Source organism: Ranitomeya imitator, chromosome 8 (assembly GCF_032444005.1).
Source record: "Ranitomeya imitator isolate aRanImi1 chromosome 8, aRanImi1.pri, whole genome shotgun sequence".
Classification (NCBI taxonomy): domain Eukaryota; kingdom Metazoa; phylum Chordata; class Amphibia; order Anura; family Dendrobatidae; genus Ranitomeya; species Ranitomeya imitator.
In genome coordinates, this window is record NC_091289.1 from 183040008 (window position 1) to 183058292 (window position 18285).

Here is an 18285-nt window from a genome sequence, read left to right on the forward strand (position 1 = left end):
TGAACTGGACACTTGCGTTTCTTTGCCTGAACCAAAGGCCCATTTTGCTTTCTGTTATTTGCCACATGGTTCATGAAGCAATAAACCCAGTGAACTTTAAAGGAACATGTCTCCTGAGTGTCAGCCGTCGCAGCTGAGTGAGTGAAATCCTTACAATTGGTGGTAGACGTGCGAGCAGCGTTCCCAGCGGAGACGTGAGTTTATTTTTTAATGTCCTGGGTCAAGGCTGTTGCAAGCCAGCAAGCATTGCCGGAGAAAATGGAGGACCTGCTGAAACACTTGGTCCAGATGCAGTCACAGCAGGAGAAAAGGCAGCAAGAGACCAACAGGCTGTTGATGCAGCAGATACAACAGAGCCAGCAGGAGCAACGGCAGAGTCAGCAGGAGCAACGGCAGCAGATGCAGCAGAGCCAGCAGGAGCATCAGCAGCAGATGCAGCTTCTGGCAACCGCCATCCAGGGCAAGGCGAGCGCCCCAACCCCAGGTTTGGCTGATGACACCCACGTCCGGAAGACGGTAAGACGCGCATTGCAGAAAATGACTCCCGGGGATGATGTTGAGGCCTTCCTGACGGTGTTTGAGAGGGTCGCTGAGAGGGAAAAACTTCCGCCAGAGCAGTGGGCAGAGGTACTTGCGCCATACCTGACGGGAGAACCCCAGAAGGCGTACTATGATTTGACCTTGCAGGATGCCAAAGAGTATCACAAATTGAAAGCCGAGATTCTCGCACGTTTGGGGGTGACACTGACTGTCAGGGCACAGCGAGTTCACTCCTGGGGCTATCACCGGGACAAACCACCTCGTTCCCAAATGTTTGATCTGTTGCACCTGGTCCAGAAATGGCTGCAGCCAGAATCCTCTGCGCCTGCACAGATGGTAGAACGGGTGATGGTGGATCGGTTTTTCCATTCCCTCCCGAGGCCTATACAGTCTTGGGTTGCCCAGGGTGATCCCCAGAATGCCGACGAGCTGATCGGACTGGTTGAGAGATACCAAGGGTTGGAAGGCTCCTTCGGGATGCAGCCCATGCCGTACTGGGGGTCCCAGAAGGCAGCTGAGTCCCAAAAAGGGGTGGTGCGTCCAAGGTCACAAAGGGCGGGGGAGGTGGTGCCCAAGGTCCCCACGGGTGATATTATTTGTTGGAGGTGCCACAAGCCAGGACATATAGCTGCCCGTTGTTCCCAAACCACTGAGCAGATGGACTGCAGCATGGGACGCCGTTGTTCATACTATGCGTATCCAGCCTGTAGTGTGAACTCTCCATCCAACGAGGGACCTCAAGCGTGTCCCGTAAAGGTGAACGGTCGAGCAGTAACGGCACTGTTAGACTCGGGGAGCCTAGTGACCCTGGTGAGGGCCACTTTTCCTCTCCACCTGCTCCCAGGAAAGAAGGTCGGAGTGCGGTGCATACATGGTGATGCAAAGGACTACCCTATGGCCAGGGTGGACATTGAAACGGCATGTGGCACTGAGTCCCACATAGTCGGCGTGGTTCAGGACTTGTTGCACCCTAAAATTATTGGCCGGGATTTCTGTTTGTTTTGGGATTTGTGGGGAAATGGTTCTGAGCTCCCTGGCAGGGAACCAGTGAACCCTGGAAGGGTATCGCCACACCCAGAGGCAGACAGTTTTCCTTTTTGTGTTCTGGTTGGGGATGAGGAGGAAGTATCCCCTACATCTGACATTCTGGAGTTAGAAGTTACCGGTGAAAATTTTGGGACTGCCCAACATAGGGACCCCACTCTGAGGGAAGCCTTTAATAATGTCACAGTTATTGACGGGGTGGTACAGGAGCCGGGGGCAGACACAAGATTTCCCCATTTTCTGTTGAGGGGGGAGTTGTTGTACCGTGTCACGAAAATACGGGAGGAGTTGGTAGAGCAGTTGATAGTGCCGGGTCCGTATAGACGGAAAGTGTTGGACATGGCCCATTCACACATCTTGGGTGGACACCTGGGGGTGGAAAAAACGCAGGAACGGGTTGTGCAGAGGTTCTATTGGCCTGGGTGTCACCGGGAAATAGTGAATTATTGCAGGTCCTGCCCTACATGTCAGCTAACTGCTCCTACTCCTCATTTCCGGAACCCCCTTGTGCCACTGCCCATTATTGAGGTACCGTTCGAGAGAATTGCCATGGACTTGGTCGGTCCCTTAGTTAAATCAGCTCGGGGCCATTAGTATATATTAGTCATCCTGGACTATGCCACACGCTATCCTGAGGCAATTCCCTTGAGAAATTCTTCCTCAAAAAGCATAGCCCGCGAGTTGGTCCATGTCTTTTCCCGGACAGGTCTGCCAAAGGAGATCCTGACTGACCAGGGTACACCTTTCATGAGCAAGGTGATGAGGGAGTTATGCAAAGCCCTGAAGATCTCCCAGTTGAGGACCTCGGTGTACCATCCCCAGTCAGATGGCCTTGTTGAGAGGTTTAACAAGACACTAAAGAGCATGCTGAGAAAAGCTATAGAGAAAGACGGTAGAGACTGGGATTGTCTCTTACCCTATCTGATGTTTTCCATTCGTGAAGTTCCACAGGCCTCCACAGGGTTCTCACCGTTTGAGCTTCTATATGGCCGACATCCACGAGGACTCCTGGATATAGCCAAGGAAACCTGGGAGGCCGAAGTCACACCCCACAGAAGTGTCATTGAGCATGTGGCCCTGATGCAGCAGAGGATTGCAAAGGTGATGCCTATCGTGAAAGAACACCTTCTCCAAGCACAAGAAGCTCAAGCCAGGGTCTACAACCGGTCTGCAAGAGTGAGGCAGTTCAATCCGGGAGACCGAGTTCTTGTGTTAGTTCCAACGGTGGAAAGCAAGTTCTTGGCCAAATGGCAAGGGCCATATGAGGTTGTCGAGAAACTTGGTGAGGTAAATTATAAAATTCACCAACCAGGAAGACGGAAACCATTCCAAGTTTACCATGTCAACCTCATCAAGCCATGGCAAGATAGAGAGCCAACAGCAACTCCATCATTGTTAAGCAACCCAGAAGGTGAGGTTGGAGCGGTTACTATAGCAGAGACGCTATCAAAGACCCAGAAACAGCAGTGCCGGGAGTTACTCCAGAAAAACAGGGACCTGTTTTCAGAATTGCCAGGATACACGAAGGTCATAGAGCACGAGGTCCTAACAGAGCCACATGTGCGGGTGAATGTGAAACCTTATCGTATTCCTGAGGCTCGTCGAGAAGTTATCTCCAAGGAAGTGGAGCGTATGTTGAGGCTTGGGGTCATTGAGGAATCCAAGAGCGGTTGGTCGAGCCCAATTGTCCTGGTCCCAAAACCTGATGGAGAGTGGAGGTTTTGCAACGACTATCGGAAGTTGAATGAAGTCTCCAAGTTCGACGCTTATCCCATGCCCCGTATTGATGAGCTCATCGAAAGGCTTGGGCACGCCAGATATATATCCACCTTGGATTTGACAAAGGGGTATTGGCAGATCCCCATGGCACAGGAAGCCAAGGAGAAGACGGCCTTTTCGACACCTGATGGATGCTTCCAATATGCCCGGATGCCGTTTGGCCTACAGGGAGCTCCGGCGACCTTCCAGAGGGCTATGGATAGAGTCCTTGCACCCCATAAGGCCTACGCTGCTGCGTACCTAGATGATATCGTCATCTTTAGCCCGGACTGGGAGAGTCATCTGGAGAAAGTCCAAGCGGTGTTGGATGCTATAAGAGAGGCCGGATTTACTATAAACCCGAAGAAGTGCGCCTTGGGTAAAGAAGAAGCTAAGTACCTTGGATACATAGTGGGTCATGGAGAAATAAAACCCCAAATCAATAAAGTGGAGGCAATCCAAACATGGCCAAAACCAGTTTCCAAGAAACAAGTTAAAGCCTTCCTGGGAATCGTGGGATATTACAGGAGGTTCATCCCAAACTTCGCCACGATGGCTGCGCCTCTGACTGACCTGCTAAAAGGGACAAAATCAGTAATGGTTAAGTGGTCCGAAGAAACAGAGTCAGCCTTCCAAGAAATGAAAAACGCTTTGTGTAAGCAACCCGTTCTGATGGCCCCAAACTTCAAGAAAGAGTTTATTCTTCAGACAGATGCCTCAGATGTTGGGGTGGGAGCAGTCCTTTCCCAAGAACTACATGGGGAGGAGCATCCTGTTCTCTATCTGAGTAGGAAGCTGTCCTCATCTGAAAAGAACTACTCAGTCGTTGAGAAGGAGTGCTTGGCCATAAAATGGGCAGTGGACACATTGCGGTACTATCTGCTGGGACGTAAATTTAGACTGGTATCTGACCATGCCCCGCTTAGGTGGATGAGAGAAACGAAAGGAAGAAATGCTAGAGTCACCCGTTGGTTCTTAGCCCTGCAGGACTTCAGTTTCCATGTGGAACATAGGGCCGGAAAGCTGCACGGTAATGCGGATGCCCTATCGAGAATCCCTTGTTTAGTGGGGGAAAGTGCCAAGCCCCACGGCTTTAGGCAGAGGGGGGAGGTATGTAGCATGGCTAAAGGGTTTGTAGTCGATGGGAGGTATGTGCCACATAAGTGCCTGGTTGCTGTAATGTAGCCCGGAGTATTCCTTTCTTGCACATAATCTTGTATATGTGTTTCAGGACCTGTGGTAATGTCAGACCACATGGCTAATCATGTGATGGGTTACTGGGTGGGGTTAGCTCTTTATAAGACTGGCTAATCCTTTACACAGCAGATATGTGTGGAGGTGAAACCCTCCTGAGTGTGTTACGGCTTCAGGACTGAGCCGGATGAACTGGACACTTGCGTTTCTTTGCCTGAACCAAAGGCCCATTTTGCTTTCTGTTATTTGCTACATGGTTTATGAAGCAATAAACCCAGTGAACTTTAAAGGAACACGTCTCCTGAGTGTCAGCCGTCGCAGCTGAGTGAGTGAAATCCTTACATTATATACACAGTATATACAAATATATATATATATATATATATATATATATATATATATATATATAAAAAGGTAAGACATAAGATAATCATGGCTTGTGAACAGACCAAAAAGCCACTGACATGATGCAGAAAAATAAATATATGTATATGTATACAAGGAAGTCAATAAATACAAAAGTAGTCACAACTGTATAAAGTGCATAGTTCCAGTCTCAATATTACAGAAGGATACCAATGTATAAAGAGTGTACAGACATATATACATGTAGCAGCTCAGTGTTCAATAAATAAGTTTAAGGCCGGAGTCACACTAGCGTGGAATACGGACGAGTGCTATGCAAGAAAACATTTTATATATATATATATATATATATATATATATATATATTTTTTTTTTTCTTTTTTTATTTATTCCTCAATAAAAAAAGACTTTTGCCTGTATACCTTTGTGCCTTGCCCGCATTCTTTGTAAGTTCTTGATTAATTTATTGTAAACAGCAGAAAGTTTGTACATTTTCCTTACAAACTCAATCTGCAAAGGGGGTTAAATAATCATGATTGCAACTGTGACCTAAGAAACTACAATGAGTTCCTCCCAGTGATAACAGCTAACAGCTGGACTGGGGGATTTCCTTCTATGAAGGGGTGGTCAAACTGGACAGCGATGATGATGATAATAATATACAGCATAACATAAATATAAATTGATATGAAACAATGGTAAATTATTCCATGTTATAATCAAAATAGTAAATGTAAACCATTAGTCTCCAATCTCCTCCTTTATGTATAGTGATGTAATTATGGTACTTACGGCTGGCACTATATTTCTCTGTAGCTGCCGGTATTCTTGAGAGCTGGGGTTAGATAGATTATTGCTAAATGTTTTGTCAGGTAGTTTAAAAGTCAAAATTGCAGTTACATTATCAATTCCATTATTACTTGGAAGACTTTGAGTTAACTGTTCAGATTTGACTGAACTTTCAGAGCTGGGATTAGTAATCTCTTCTGTTGCCATTATTGTGCTAGTTGAAATAAATTTGCTTGTTGGGGCTACTGTTCTGGATAAGGAACCAGTGGTATGTGGTTCATTAATTACACCTGGTGTTGTGCCGATTGTCTTTAATGAAGTGGCAGTGAGTTCCTTGGTTGTGGCAGATTCTAATGTTATAAATTTTCTAATTGTTGTAGGTTCTGTTGATACAGCCTGTGTGGTCTTTGGAAGTTGTGTAGTTATTTGTTCTGTAGTTGTTTGAGGCTCCGTGTTTGTTATTAGTTCTGTTGATGTCATAGCTTCTGGAGTTGTTGAAGGCTCAGTGGTGGTTATTGGCTCTGTGGCTCTTGTAGTTTCTGTAGGTCTATGAGATGATGTGGCTGTTGGAGATTTTGTAGTTGATGGTGCATCTGTGGTTTTTGGAGGCTCTGTATTTGGTGATTTTGTAGTTGGAAGTTCTGTAGCTGTTGGCGGCTCTGTAGTTATTGGAAGCTCTACAGTTGTAGGTGCCTTTGTAGTTGGGGATTTTGTAGAAGTTGGTGGCTCCGTGTTTGTTAGGGGGTTTTTAGTTGTTGTTGTATCTGTGGTTGTTGGAGGTTTTGTAGTTGTTGGTGGCATTGTGTTAGTTGGTTGTTTTGTAGTTTTCATTGGCTCTGTGGTTGTTGGAGACCCTGTAGTTGATGATAGCCCCAAAGGTTCTGTAGTTGTTGGTGGCTCTGTTCTTGTTGATGGTTTTATACTTGTTTGTCGCTCTGTGTTTATTGGAGATTTTGTAGTTGTTGGTGGCTTTGTGGTTGTTGGAAGTTCTACAGTTTTTGGTGCCTCTGTGCTTGATAGTGGTTTTGTAGTTGTCAATGGCTTTGGTGTTGTTAGCACTGTAGTAGTTGTAGGTTCAGTAGTTTTTGTTATCTCTGTGGTTGTTACAGTTTCTGTTGTTCTGGGTGACTTTGTTGTTGTTGGGAGATCTGTAGTTGTTGATGGCTTTTTGGTTGTAGATTCTGTAATTGTTGGTAGCTCTGTGATTATTTGAGGTACTGTAGTTATAGGTGGCTCTGTGGTTGTTTGAAGCTTTGTAGTTGTTGGCTCTGTGGTTGTTGGAAGTTTTGTAGTTGTTGATGGCTCTGTGGTTTTTGGAGGTTCTACACTTGTTTGTGGCTCTGTGGTTTCTGGAAGCTCTATAGTTATTGGTGCCTCTGTGGTTATTTGAGATGTTGTAGTTGTTGGAGGATCCATTGATGGCTTTGAGGTTGTTGGAAGATCTGTAGCTGTTGGTGGCTCTGATTTGGGGGATTCTGTAATTGTTGGAGGCTCAGTGGTTATTTGAAACTCTAAAATTAGTGATGGCTCTGTGGTTGTTGGGCGTTCTGTAGTTGTTGGGGGATCTGTAGTTATTGGTGGCTCAGTGGTTGTTTGAAGATCCAAATTTGCTGATGGTTCTGTAGTTGTTGGGGGTTCTGTAGTTAGTGGCTCTGGTGTTGTTGGAAACCCTGTAGAGGTTGATGGCTGGGTGGCTGTTGGAGATTCTGAAGTTGTTAGTGGCTCTGTTTTTGTTGGAAGCTCTGTAGTTGTTGGCTCTGTGGTTGTTAGATGTTCTGTAGTTGTTTGTGTCTCTGTGGTAGTTTCAGATTTTGTGGTTGTTGGAGAGTCTGTTGTTGGTGAGATTGTTGGAAGCTCTGTTGTCGATGGCTTTGTAGTTGTTGGAGATTCTGTAATTGTTTGTGGCTCTGTGGTTGTTGGAGGTTCTGTAGTTGTCATTGGCTCTGTAACTGTTTGAAGCTCTGAAGTTGTTGATGACTCTGTGGTTGTTGGATGTGCTGTAATATTTGCTATCTCTGTGGTTTTAGGAAGCTCTGAAGTTGTTAATGGATGCTCTGTAGTTGTTGATGGCTTTGTGGTTGTTGGAGGTTCTGTAGTTGGTGGTTCTTTGGTTGTTGGAGGTTCTGAAGTTGTTGGTGACTGTGTAGTTGCTGGAAGATCAATAATTGTTGGCTCCTCTGTAGCAATTTCAGATTTTGAATTTGTTGGAAAATCTGTAGTTGTTGGTAGTTCTGTTGATGGTTTGGTGCTTGTTGGAGGTTCTGAAGCTGTTGGTGGCTCTGTGGCTTCTAGAGGTTCTGTAGTTGTTGATCGCTTTGTGGTTGTTATTTCTGTAGTTGTTATTGCGTCGGTGGTTGTTTGAAGCTCTGAAGTTGATGGCTCTGTGGTTGTTGGAGCTGCTGTAGTTTTTGCTGTCTCCTTGGTTTTAGGAGGCTCTGAGGTTGTTGGTGGCTCTGTTGATAGGAGCTTTGTAGTTGATGGCTCTGTGGTTGTTGGAGGTTCTGTAGTTGCTGGTGGCTCTGTGGTTTTTGGAGGCTCTGTGGTTTTTGGAAGCTCTGTAATTGTTGATGGCTCTGTGGTTATCATAGGTTCTGTAGTTGTTGGTGCTGAGGTTGTTGGAAGGTCTATAGTTGTTGGTGCCTCTGTGGTTATTTCAGAGTTTTTAGTTGTTGGAGGATCTGGTCTTGTTGGTGGCTTTGAGGTTGTTCGAAGATCTATAGTTGATGGCTTTATGATTGTTTGAGATTCTTTAATTGTTTGTGGCTCTGTGGTTGTTGGAGGTTCTGTAGTCGTTAGTGGCTCTGTTGTTGTTGTTGGAAGCTCTATAGATGTTAATGGCTCTGTGCTTATTGGAGGTTCTAAAGATGTTGGTGGCTCTGTGGTTTTTGGAAGCTCTGTAGTTGATGGCCCTGTAGTTGTTGGAGGTTCTGTAGTTGTTGCTGTCTCTATGATTGTAGGAGGTTCTGTAGTTGTTTGTAACTCTATAGTTTTTGAAAGCTCTATAGTTGTTGGTGCCTCTGTGGTTATTTCAGAGTTTGTAGTTGTTGGTGTCTCTGTAGTTGCTGGAAGCTCTGTACTTGATGGCCCTGTGGTTGTTGAAGCTTCTGTAGCTGTTGCTGGCTCTGTGGTTGTAGGAAGTTCTGTTGTTGTTTGTGGCTCTCTAGTGGTTGGACTTGGAAGCTCTATAGTTGTTGGTGCCTCTGTGGTTATTTCAGAGTTTGTAGGTGGTGATACTGTGGTTAGAGATTCTGTAGTTGTTGGTACCGCTGAGATTGTTAGAAGCTCTGTAGTTGTTAGAAGTTCTGAAGTTTTTGGTGACTCTATGGTTGTTGTAAGCTCTCTGGTTGACGGTTCTGTACTTGTTGATGATTTTGAAGTTATTGGTGGCTCTGTGGTTGTTGGAATCTCTGTAGTTGTTGATGGTTCTGTGATTGTTGAAGGTTCTGCAGTTGTTGGAGGCTCTGTGGTTGTTGGAGGTTCTATAGTCGTTGGAGGCTCTGTTGCAAGTTCTGTAGATGTTGACGTCTCTGTGCTTTTTGTAGGTTCTGAAGTTATTCGTGGCTCTGTGGTTGTTGGAAGCTCTGTAGTTGTTGATAGCTCTGTGGCTGTTGGAAGTGCTGTAGTTGTTGGTGGCTCTTTGATTGTTGAAGGTTCTTTAGTTGGTGGCTCTGTTGTAAGCTCTGTAGATGTTGATGTCTCTTTGCTTGTTGGAGGTTCTGAAGTTGGTGGCTCTGAGGTTGTTGGAAGCTCTGTAGTTGATGATTCTGTGGTTATTGGAGGTTCTGTAGTTGTTGCTAGCTGTGTTGTTGTAAGAGGTTCTGTAGTTTTTTGTGGCTCTGTAGTTGTGGGAAGGTCTATAGTTGTTGGTGCTTTTGTGGTTATTTTAAAGTTTGTAGTTGGTGGAACTGTGGTAAGAGATTCTGCAGTTGTTGGTAGCACTGAGGTGTTTGGAAACTCTGTAGGTGTTGATGGCTCTGTGGTGGTTTGAGGTTCTGTAGTTATTGGTGGTTCTGTGGTTGTTGGAAGCTCTGTAGTTGTCGGTTCTGTACTTGCTGATGGTTCTGAAGTTGTTGGTGGCTCTGTAGTTGTTGGAAGCTTTGTAGTTGATGGCCCTAGGGTTGTTGGAGGTTTTGTAGTTGTTGCTGCCTCTATGATTGTAGGAGGTTCTGTAGTTGTTTGTGGCTCTCTAGTTGTTGGAAATTCTATAGTTGTTGGTGCCTCTGTGGTTATTTCAAAGTTTGCAGTTGGTTGCACTGTGGTTAGAGATTCTGTAGCTGTTGGTACCACTGAGGTTGTTAGAAGCTCTGTAGTTGTTAGAGGTTCTGAAGTTGTTGGTGACTCTATGGTTGTTGTAAGCTCTGTAGATATTGATGTTTCTGTGCTTGTTGTCAGTTCTGAAGTTGTTGGTGGCTCTGTGATTGTTGGAATCTCTGTAGTTGTTGATGTCTTTTTGGTTGTTGGAGGTTCTATAGTTGTTGGAGGCTCTGTTGTAAGCTCTGTAGATGTTGACGTCTCTCTGCTTGTTGGAGGTTCTGAAGTTGTTGGTAGCTCTGTGGTTGTTGGAAGCTCTGTAAATGCTGAAGGCTCTGTACTTGTTGATGGTTCTGAAGTTGGTGGCTCTGTGGTTGTCGGAAGCTCTATAGTTGATGGCTCTGTGGTAGTTGATGGCTCTGTGGTTGTTGGAGGTTCTGTAGTTGTCGGTGGTTTTGTGGTTGTTGGAGGTTCTTTAGTTGTTGGAGGCTCTGTTGTAAGCTCTGTAACTGTTGACGTATCTGTGCGTCTTGGAGGTTCTGAAGTTGTTGGTGGCTCTGTGGTTGTTGGAAGCACTGTAGATGTTGATGGCTCTGTACTTGTTGAAGGTTCTGAAGTTGATGGCTCTATGGTTGTTGGAGGTTCTGTAGTTGGTGACTCTGCGGTTGTTGGTGGCTCTGTTGTAAGCTCTGTAGATGTTGATGTCTCTTTGCTTGTTGGAGGTTCTGAAGTTGGTGGCTCTGTGGTTGTTGGAAGCTCTGTAGTTGTTGCTGTTTCTGTGGTTGTTGGAGGTTCTGCAGTTGTAGGAGGCTCTGTCCCTGTAGTTGTTGGAGGTTCTATAGTTGTTGGAGGCTCTGTTGTAAGCTCTGTAGATGTTGACGTCTCTGTGCTTTTTGTAGGTTCTGAAGTTATATGTGGCTCTGTGGTTGTTGGAAGCTCTGTAGTTGTTGATAGCTCTGTGGCTGTTGGAAGTGCTGTAGTTGTTGGCGGCTCTTTGGTTGTTGAAGGTTCTTTAGTTGGTGGCTCTGTTGTAAGCTCTGTAGATGTTGATGTCTCTTTGCTTGTTGGAGGTTCTGAAGTTGGTGGCTCTGAGGTTGTTGGAAGCTCTGTAGTTGATGATTCTGTGGTTGTTGGAGGATCTGTAGTTGTTGCTGGCTGTCTTATTGTAGGAGGTTCTGTAGTTTTTTGTGGCTCTGTAGTTGTGGGAAGGTCTATAGTTGTTGGTGCCTCTGTGGCTACTTCAAAGTTTGTAAGTGTTGGTGGCACTGTGGTAAGAGATTCTGCAGTTGTTGGTAGCACTGAGGTGTTTGGAAACTCTGTAGATGTTGATGGCTCTGTGGTGGTTGGAGGTTCTGTATTTATTGGTAGCTCTGTGGTTGTTGGAGGTTCTGCAGTTGTTGGTGGCTCTATTGTTGGAGCTTCTGTAGTTGTTGGAGACTTTGTGGTTTTTGCAGGTTCTGTAATTTTTTGTGACTTTGTTGTTGGAAGCTTTGTAGTTGTTGGTATGCTTTGTGTTATTGGAGGTTCTGACATTGTTTGTGCCTCAATGCTTGCTAAATACTGTGTTGTTGGCATAATACTTTTTATTGAAGCAGGAGTTGTTGTATTTAGGCTTATTGTTTCACCTTGATAATGAAATAAATATATATCCTCACATTAGTTGGAAAAAAACACATTCATTAGCAAATGGATCTCTTTAAAACATATCTATTTGCATAGCAACCAAAAGATATTTACAGGTCACGTGAGAGTCTATTCAATGTTCTGAAGCAACCAGGCTTTTTTTTTTTTTTTTTTAAGCATATCCCCAAAATACAGCGTCATGTTCACACAGAGTTTCCTTTAAATAGATTTTTGACATTGGAAACTTGCCCCTTTTTTGTAATGGGACACCCACACTACTGTTTATATTGGACACTATTTATACATGGTTTTGAAAGCCATACAGAAGAAAAAAGTTACATCACTTTTTAATGCGTTGTCGTTAGTGTTACACCTTACATTGATTTCAAAACGCTTAAAAAATAAAACAAGAAAAATGTCTGAAAAATCATGCCAAAAATCACATCAAAAGCAGTATCAGAACTGAAAATCTTATTGAAAATCCACTTGAATTTCTGACATGTATGTCTTTTAAAAACCATAATTGCAGTAGTTTAATATTGCAAGTTGGCACACTTTCCAAAGGTATCAATGCGGCTTATTGGCACTTCCACTTGCACTCAGAACATGTAGAAAAAAAACAATTCCCCTCCTTTACTACTTATCACTTGGCTCTCATGGGAACATTTCATTTCTTTTATGGCTATTAATAGGAACTAATCACTCACCTGCGGATTCAACACTCGAAGCATCCAACAATAAGTCTGCTAGATCAGAATTGATTGTTTTTAACAGTTCATATATTTGTTTAATCAAATCTTCAGATAAAGGAACTTGAGTCCCGTTCTTAAACACCAGCAACATGTCCACAAGCACAGATCCACTCCTAAACACAGAATACAATGTCACATAAAGAAGTAGTAATACTATGCTGATCAGTGTAACAAGTGGGGTGCTATACAATAGGTCTTCAGCTAAACTTACTACATTATCATCATTATGTACCATTTCAATATTTGGCTGTGTTATGTGCAGGGCCGGACTGGGACTAAAATTCAGTCCTGGCATTTGAAATTACACAGGCTCACTTGTCACATGGTGACTGTATAATATCTTTGTACACTTGTAGGCAGGGCTGGTTTTAGGCAAAGTGGGGCCCTACGTTTAGGCAAAGTTTAAAATGGGGCCCCAAATGCTAACATATTGCACATCACACAGAAGCATTTCGGTTGTATTTACATGCGCTGAGTTCAGGCCGCTAAATGAGTTGAATCGACAATACTGAAGTTGTTCAATACTTTTTTCCCAACCTCTTTCCTCTTACCACATTCAATACATTCTATTGATGACATTTCTGCTGCAGAGACCAGCGTCTCCACAAGAGAAACTGACATACTACGGCCCTGAAAGATGGGCTGCATGTCAGTTTCTGTGGGTGATCGCAGGCGCACATACACACATAGTGGACATGGTATTTCTAGAAATCCCATCCACTGGCTGTTGCGGTTTTGACCCTGCATAAACATGCAGGGTCAAAACCACAGCAATTCCTGAACATGGGCACATACCCTTCGGTTATGTTCACATGATGCATTTTTGCTCCATTTTTTTTTCTATACGAAGACCTGCTCTCTTGGCCGTAAAAAAGCTGCTTACAAAAAGCAGGTTTTGCTGCATTTTTGTTGCATTTTTCAGGATCCCAAATTTCAGCTTTGCTTCCGCCACAGAAGGAAGAACACAGGTCATCAATGCAAGGTATATGTGAAATCATAAAACCATTTTGTTTTTCAAAATGTAACAGTGGTGGAGATGAATTGGTCTGTAATAGTTTACCTAAGAAATTGACAGAGTTGAGTTTGTAGGACACTGTTTACTTTTACACTATGGTCAGCCATATACATTGCTAAATGTCATACCTTGGTCAGCCAAAGTTTACTTCTTACACATCACTAATTTAACCCCTTTCTGCCATTAGACGTACTATTGCGTCCATGTGGGGTGGGCTTTTCTTCCCAAGGACGCAATAGTACGTCATATGCGATCGGCAGCGCTCACGGGGGGAGCGCCGCCGATCGCGGCCGGGTGTCAGCTGTTTATCGCAGCTGACATCCGGCACTATGTGCCAGGAGCGGTCACGGACCGCCCCCGGCACATTAACCCCCGGCACACCGCGATCAAAGATGATCGCGATGTGCCGGCGGTACAGGGAAGCACCGCGCAGGGAGGGGGCTCCCTGCGGGCTTCCCTGAGCCCCCCGCAGCAACGCGATGTGATCGCGTTGCTGCGAGGGTCTCACCTCCCTCCCTGCTCCCTCCAGCCCCGGATCCAAGATGGCCGCGGATCCGGGTCCTGCAGGGAGGGAGGTGGCTTCACAGAGCCTGCTCAGAGCAGGCACTGTGAAGCTGCCTGCACTCCTATCAGATCAGTGATCTGACAGAGTGCTGTGCAAACTGTCAGATCACTGATCTGTGATGTCCCCCCCTGGGACAAAGTAAAAAAGTAAAAAAAAAAAATTTCAAATGTGTAAAAAAAAATTAAAAAAAATATTCCAAAATAATGAAAAAAAAATAAAAATATTATTCCCATAAATACATTTCTTTATCTAAATAAAAAAAAAAAAACAATAAAAGTACACATATTTAGTATCGCCGCGTCCGTAACGGCCCGACCTATAAAACTGGCCCACTAGTTAACCCCTTCAGTAAACACCGTAAGAAAAAAAAAAAAAAAACGAGGCAAAAAACAACGCTTTATTATCATACCGCCGAACAAAAAGTGGAATAACACGCGATCAAAAAGACAGATATAACTAACCATGGTACCGCTGAAAACGTCATCTTGTCCCGCAAAAAACGAGCCGCCATACAGCATCATCAGCAAAAAAATAAAAAAGTTATAGCCCTGAGAATAAAGCGATGCAAAAATAATTATTTTTTCTATAAAATAGTTTTTATCGTATAAAAGCGCCAAAACATAAAAAAATGATATAAATGAGGTGTCGCTGTAATCGTACTGACCCGAAGAATAAAACTGCTTCATCAATTTTACCAAACGCGGAACGGTATAAACGCCTCCCCCAAAAGAAATTCATGAATAGCTGGTTTTTGGTCATTCTGCCTCACAAAAATCGGAATAAAAAGCGATCAAAAAATGTCACGTGCCCGAAAATGTTACCAATAAAAACATCAACTCGTCCCGCAAAAACCAAGACCTCACATGACTCTGTGGACCAGAATATAGAAAAATTATAGCTCTCAAAATGTGGTAACGCAAAAAATATTTTTTGCAATAAAAAGCGTCTTTCAGTGTGTGACGGCTGCCAATCATAAAAATCCGCTAAAAAACCCGCTATAAAAGTAAATCAAACCCCCCTTCATCACCCCCTTAGTTAGGGAAAAATTAAAAAAATGTATTTATTTCCATTTTCCCATTAGGGCTAGGGTTAGAGTTAGGGCTAGGGTTAGGGCTAGGGCTAGGGTTAGGGCTAGGGTTAGGGCTAGGGTTAGGGTTAGGGCTAGGGCTAGGGTTAGGGTTAGGGCTAGGGTTAGGGCTAGGGTTAGGGCTAGGGTTAGGGCTAGGGTTAGGGCTAGGGTTAGGGCTAGGGTTAGGATTAGGGTTAGGGCTAGGGTTAGGGCTAGGGCTACAGTTTGGGTTGGGGCTAAAGTTACAGTTAGGGTTTAGATTACATTTACGGTTGGGAATAGGGTTGGGATTAGGGTTAGGGGTGTGTCAGGGTTAGAGGTGTTGTTAGGGTTACTGTTGGGATTAGGGTTAGGGATGTGTTTGGATTAGGGTTTCAGTTATAATTGGGGGGTTTCCACTGTTTAGGCACATCAGGGGCTCTCCAAACGCGACATGGCGTCCGATCTCAATTCCAGCCAATTCTGCGTTGAAAAAGTAAAACAGTGCTTCTTCCCTTCCGAGCTCTCCCGTGTGCCCAAACAGGGGTTTACCCCAACATATGGGGTATCAGCGTACTCAGGACAAATAGGACAACAACTTTTGGGGTCCAATTTCTCCTGCTACCCTTGGGAAAATACAAAACTCGGGGCTAAAACATATTTTTTGTGGGGAAAAAAAAGATTTTTTATTTTCACGGCTCTGCGTTATAAACTGTAGTGAAACACTTGGGGGTTCAAAGTTCTCACAACACATCTAGATTAGTTCCCTGGGGGGTCTAGTTTCCAATATGGGGTCACTTGTGGGGGGTTTCTACTGTTTAGGTACATTAGGGGTTCTGCAAACGCAATGTGACGTCTGCAGACCATTCCATCTAAGTCTGCATTCCAAATGGCGCTCCTTCCCTTCCGAGCTCTGCCATGCGCTCAAACGTTGGTTTCCCCCAACATACGGGGTATCAGCGTACTCAGGACAAATTGGACAACAACTTTTGGGGTCGAATTTCTCCTCTTACCCTCGGGAAAATACAAAACTGGGGGCTAAAAAATAATTTTGGGGGGAAAGATTTTTTTTTTTAATTTTCACGGCTCTGCGTTACAAACTGTAGTGAAACACTTGGGGGTTCAAAGATATCACAACACATCTAGATGAGTTCCTTAGGGGGTCTAGTTTCCAAAATGGTGTCACTTGTGGGAGGTTTCTACTGTTTAGGTACATTAGGGGCTCTGCAAATGCAATGTGACACCTGCAGACCATTCCATCTAAGTCCTCATTCCAAATGGAGCTCCTTCCCTTCCGAGCCCTCCCATGCGCCCAAACAGTGGTTCCCCCCCACATATGGGGTATCAGCGCACTCAGGACAAATTGGACAACAAATTGTGGGGTCGAATTTCTCCTTTTACCCTCGGGAAAATACAAAACTGGGGGCTAAAAAATAATTTTTGTGGGAAAAAATTTTTTTTTTATTTTTACGGCTCTCCATTATAAACTTCTGTGAAGCCCTTGGTGGGTCAAAGCGCTCAGCACACATCTAGATAAGTTCCTAAGGGGGTCTACTTTCCAAAATGGTGTCACTTGTGGGGGGTTTCTACTGTTTAGGTACATTAGGGGCTCTGCAAACGCAATGTGACACCTGCAGACCATTCCATCTAAGTCTGCATTCAAATGGCACTCCTTCCCTTCTGAGCCCTCCCATGTGCCCAAACAGTGGTTCCCCCCACATATGGTGTATCATCGCACTCAGGACAAATTGGGCAACAAATTTTGGGGTCCAATTTCTCCTGTTACCCTCAGGAAAATACAAAACTGGGGGCTAAAAAAATAATTTTTGTGGGAAAAAAATTTTGTTTTATTTTTACGGCTCTGCATTATAAACTTCTGTGAAGCACTTGGTGGGTCAAAGTGCTCACCACACCTCTAGATAAGTTCCTTAGGGGGTCTACTTTCCAAAATGGTGTCATTTGTGGGGGGTTTCAATGTTTAGGCACATCAGTGGCTCTTCAAACGCAACATGGCGTCCCATCTCAATTCCTGTCAATTTAGCTTTGAAAAGTCAAACGGCGCTCCTTCCCTTCCGAGCTCTCCCATCCACCCAAACAGTGGTTTACCCCCACATATGGGGTATCCGCGTACTCAGGACAAATTGTACAACAACTTTTGGGGTCCAATTTCTTCTCTTACCCTTGGGAAAATAAAAAATTGGGGGCGAAAAGATAATTTTTGTGAAAAAATATGATTTTTTATTTTTACGGTTCTACATTATAAACTTCTGTGAAGCACTTGTTGGGTCAAAGTGCTCACCACACCTCTAGATAAGTTCCTTAGGGGGTCTACTTTCCAAAATGGTGTCACTTGTGGGGGGTTTCAATGTTTAGCCACATCAGGGGCTCTCCAAACGAAACATGGCGTCCCATCTCAATTCCAGTCAATTTTGCATTGAAAAGTCAAATGGCGCTCCTTCGCTTCCGAGCTCTGCCATGCGCCCAAACAGTGGTTTACCCCCACATGTGGGGTATTGGCATACTCAGGACAAATTGTACAACAATGTTTGGGGTCCATTTTCTCCTGTTACCCTTGGTAAAATAAAACAAATTGGAGCTGAATTACATTTTTTGTGAAAAAAAGTTAAATGTTCATTTTTATTTAAACATTCAAAAAATTCCTGTGAAGCACCAGAAGGGTTAATAAACTTCTTGAATATGGTTTTGAGCACCTTGAGGGGTGTAGTTTTTAGAATGGTGTCACACTTGGGTATTTTCTATCATATAGACCCCTCAAAATGACTTCAAATGAGATGTGGTCCCTAAAATAAAATGGTGTTGTAGAAATGAGAAATTGCTGGTCAACTTTTAACCCTTATAACTCCCTAACAAAAAAAAATTTTGGTTCCAAAATTGTGCTGATGTAAAGTAGACATGTGGGAAATGTTACTTATTAAGTATTTTGTGTGACATATCTCTGTGATTTAATTGCATAAAAATTCAAAGTTGGAAAATTGCGAAATTTTCATAATTTTCGCCAAATTTCCGTTTTTTTCACAAATAAACGCAGGTACTATCAAATAATTTTTACCATTGTCATGAAGTACAATATGTCACGAGAAAACAATGTCAGAATCACCAGGATCCATTGAAGCGTTCCAGAGTTATAACCTCATAAAGGGACAGTGGTCAGAATTGTAAAAATTGGCCCGGTCATTAACGTGCAAACCACCCTTGGGGGTAAAGGGGTTAATTAAACTATACTAATCTTATTAAATTGTATGAATCCTAAACTGCCATCCTCAACTGCAATGAGCATCAAAAAATCACAAAAATAAATGGGTTTCACATACTTATGTAT

General features: G+C 43.9%; 1 protein-coding gene across 1 annotated transcript in view; it reads right to left on the reverse strand.

The window, feature by feature from the left end:
• The window catches only part of LOC138648140 (mucin-2-like), a 35114-nt gene that overhangs the window by 5292 nt on the left and 11537 nt on the right, over window positions 1-18285 (reverse strand). Inside the window, exons 5-6 of the mRNA XM_069737645.1 lie at window positions 12273-12430; window positions 5695-11567 (exon numbers count right to left, since the gene is read on the reverse strand). Of these exons, the coding sequence (XP_069593746.1) occupies window positions 5695-11567; window positions 12273-12430 (6031 nt within the window). The remainder of the gene's footprint in view (window positions 1-5694; window positions 11568-12272; window positions 12431-18285) is intronic.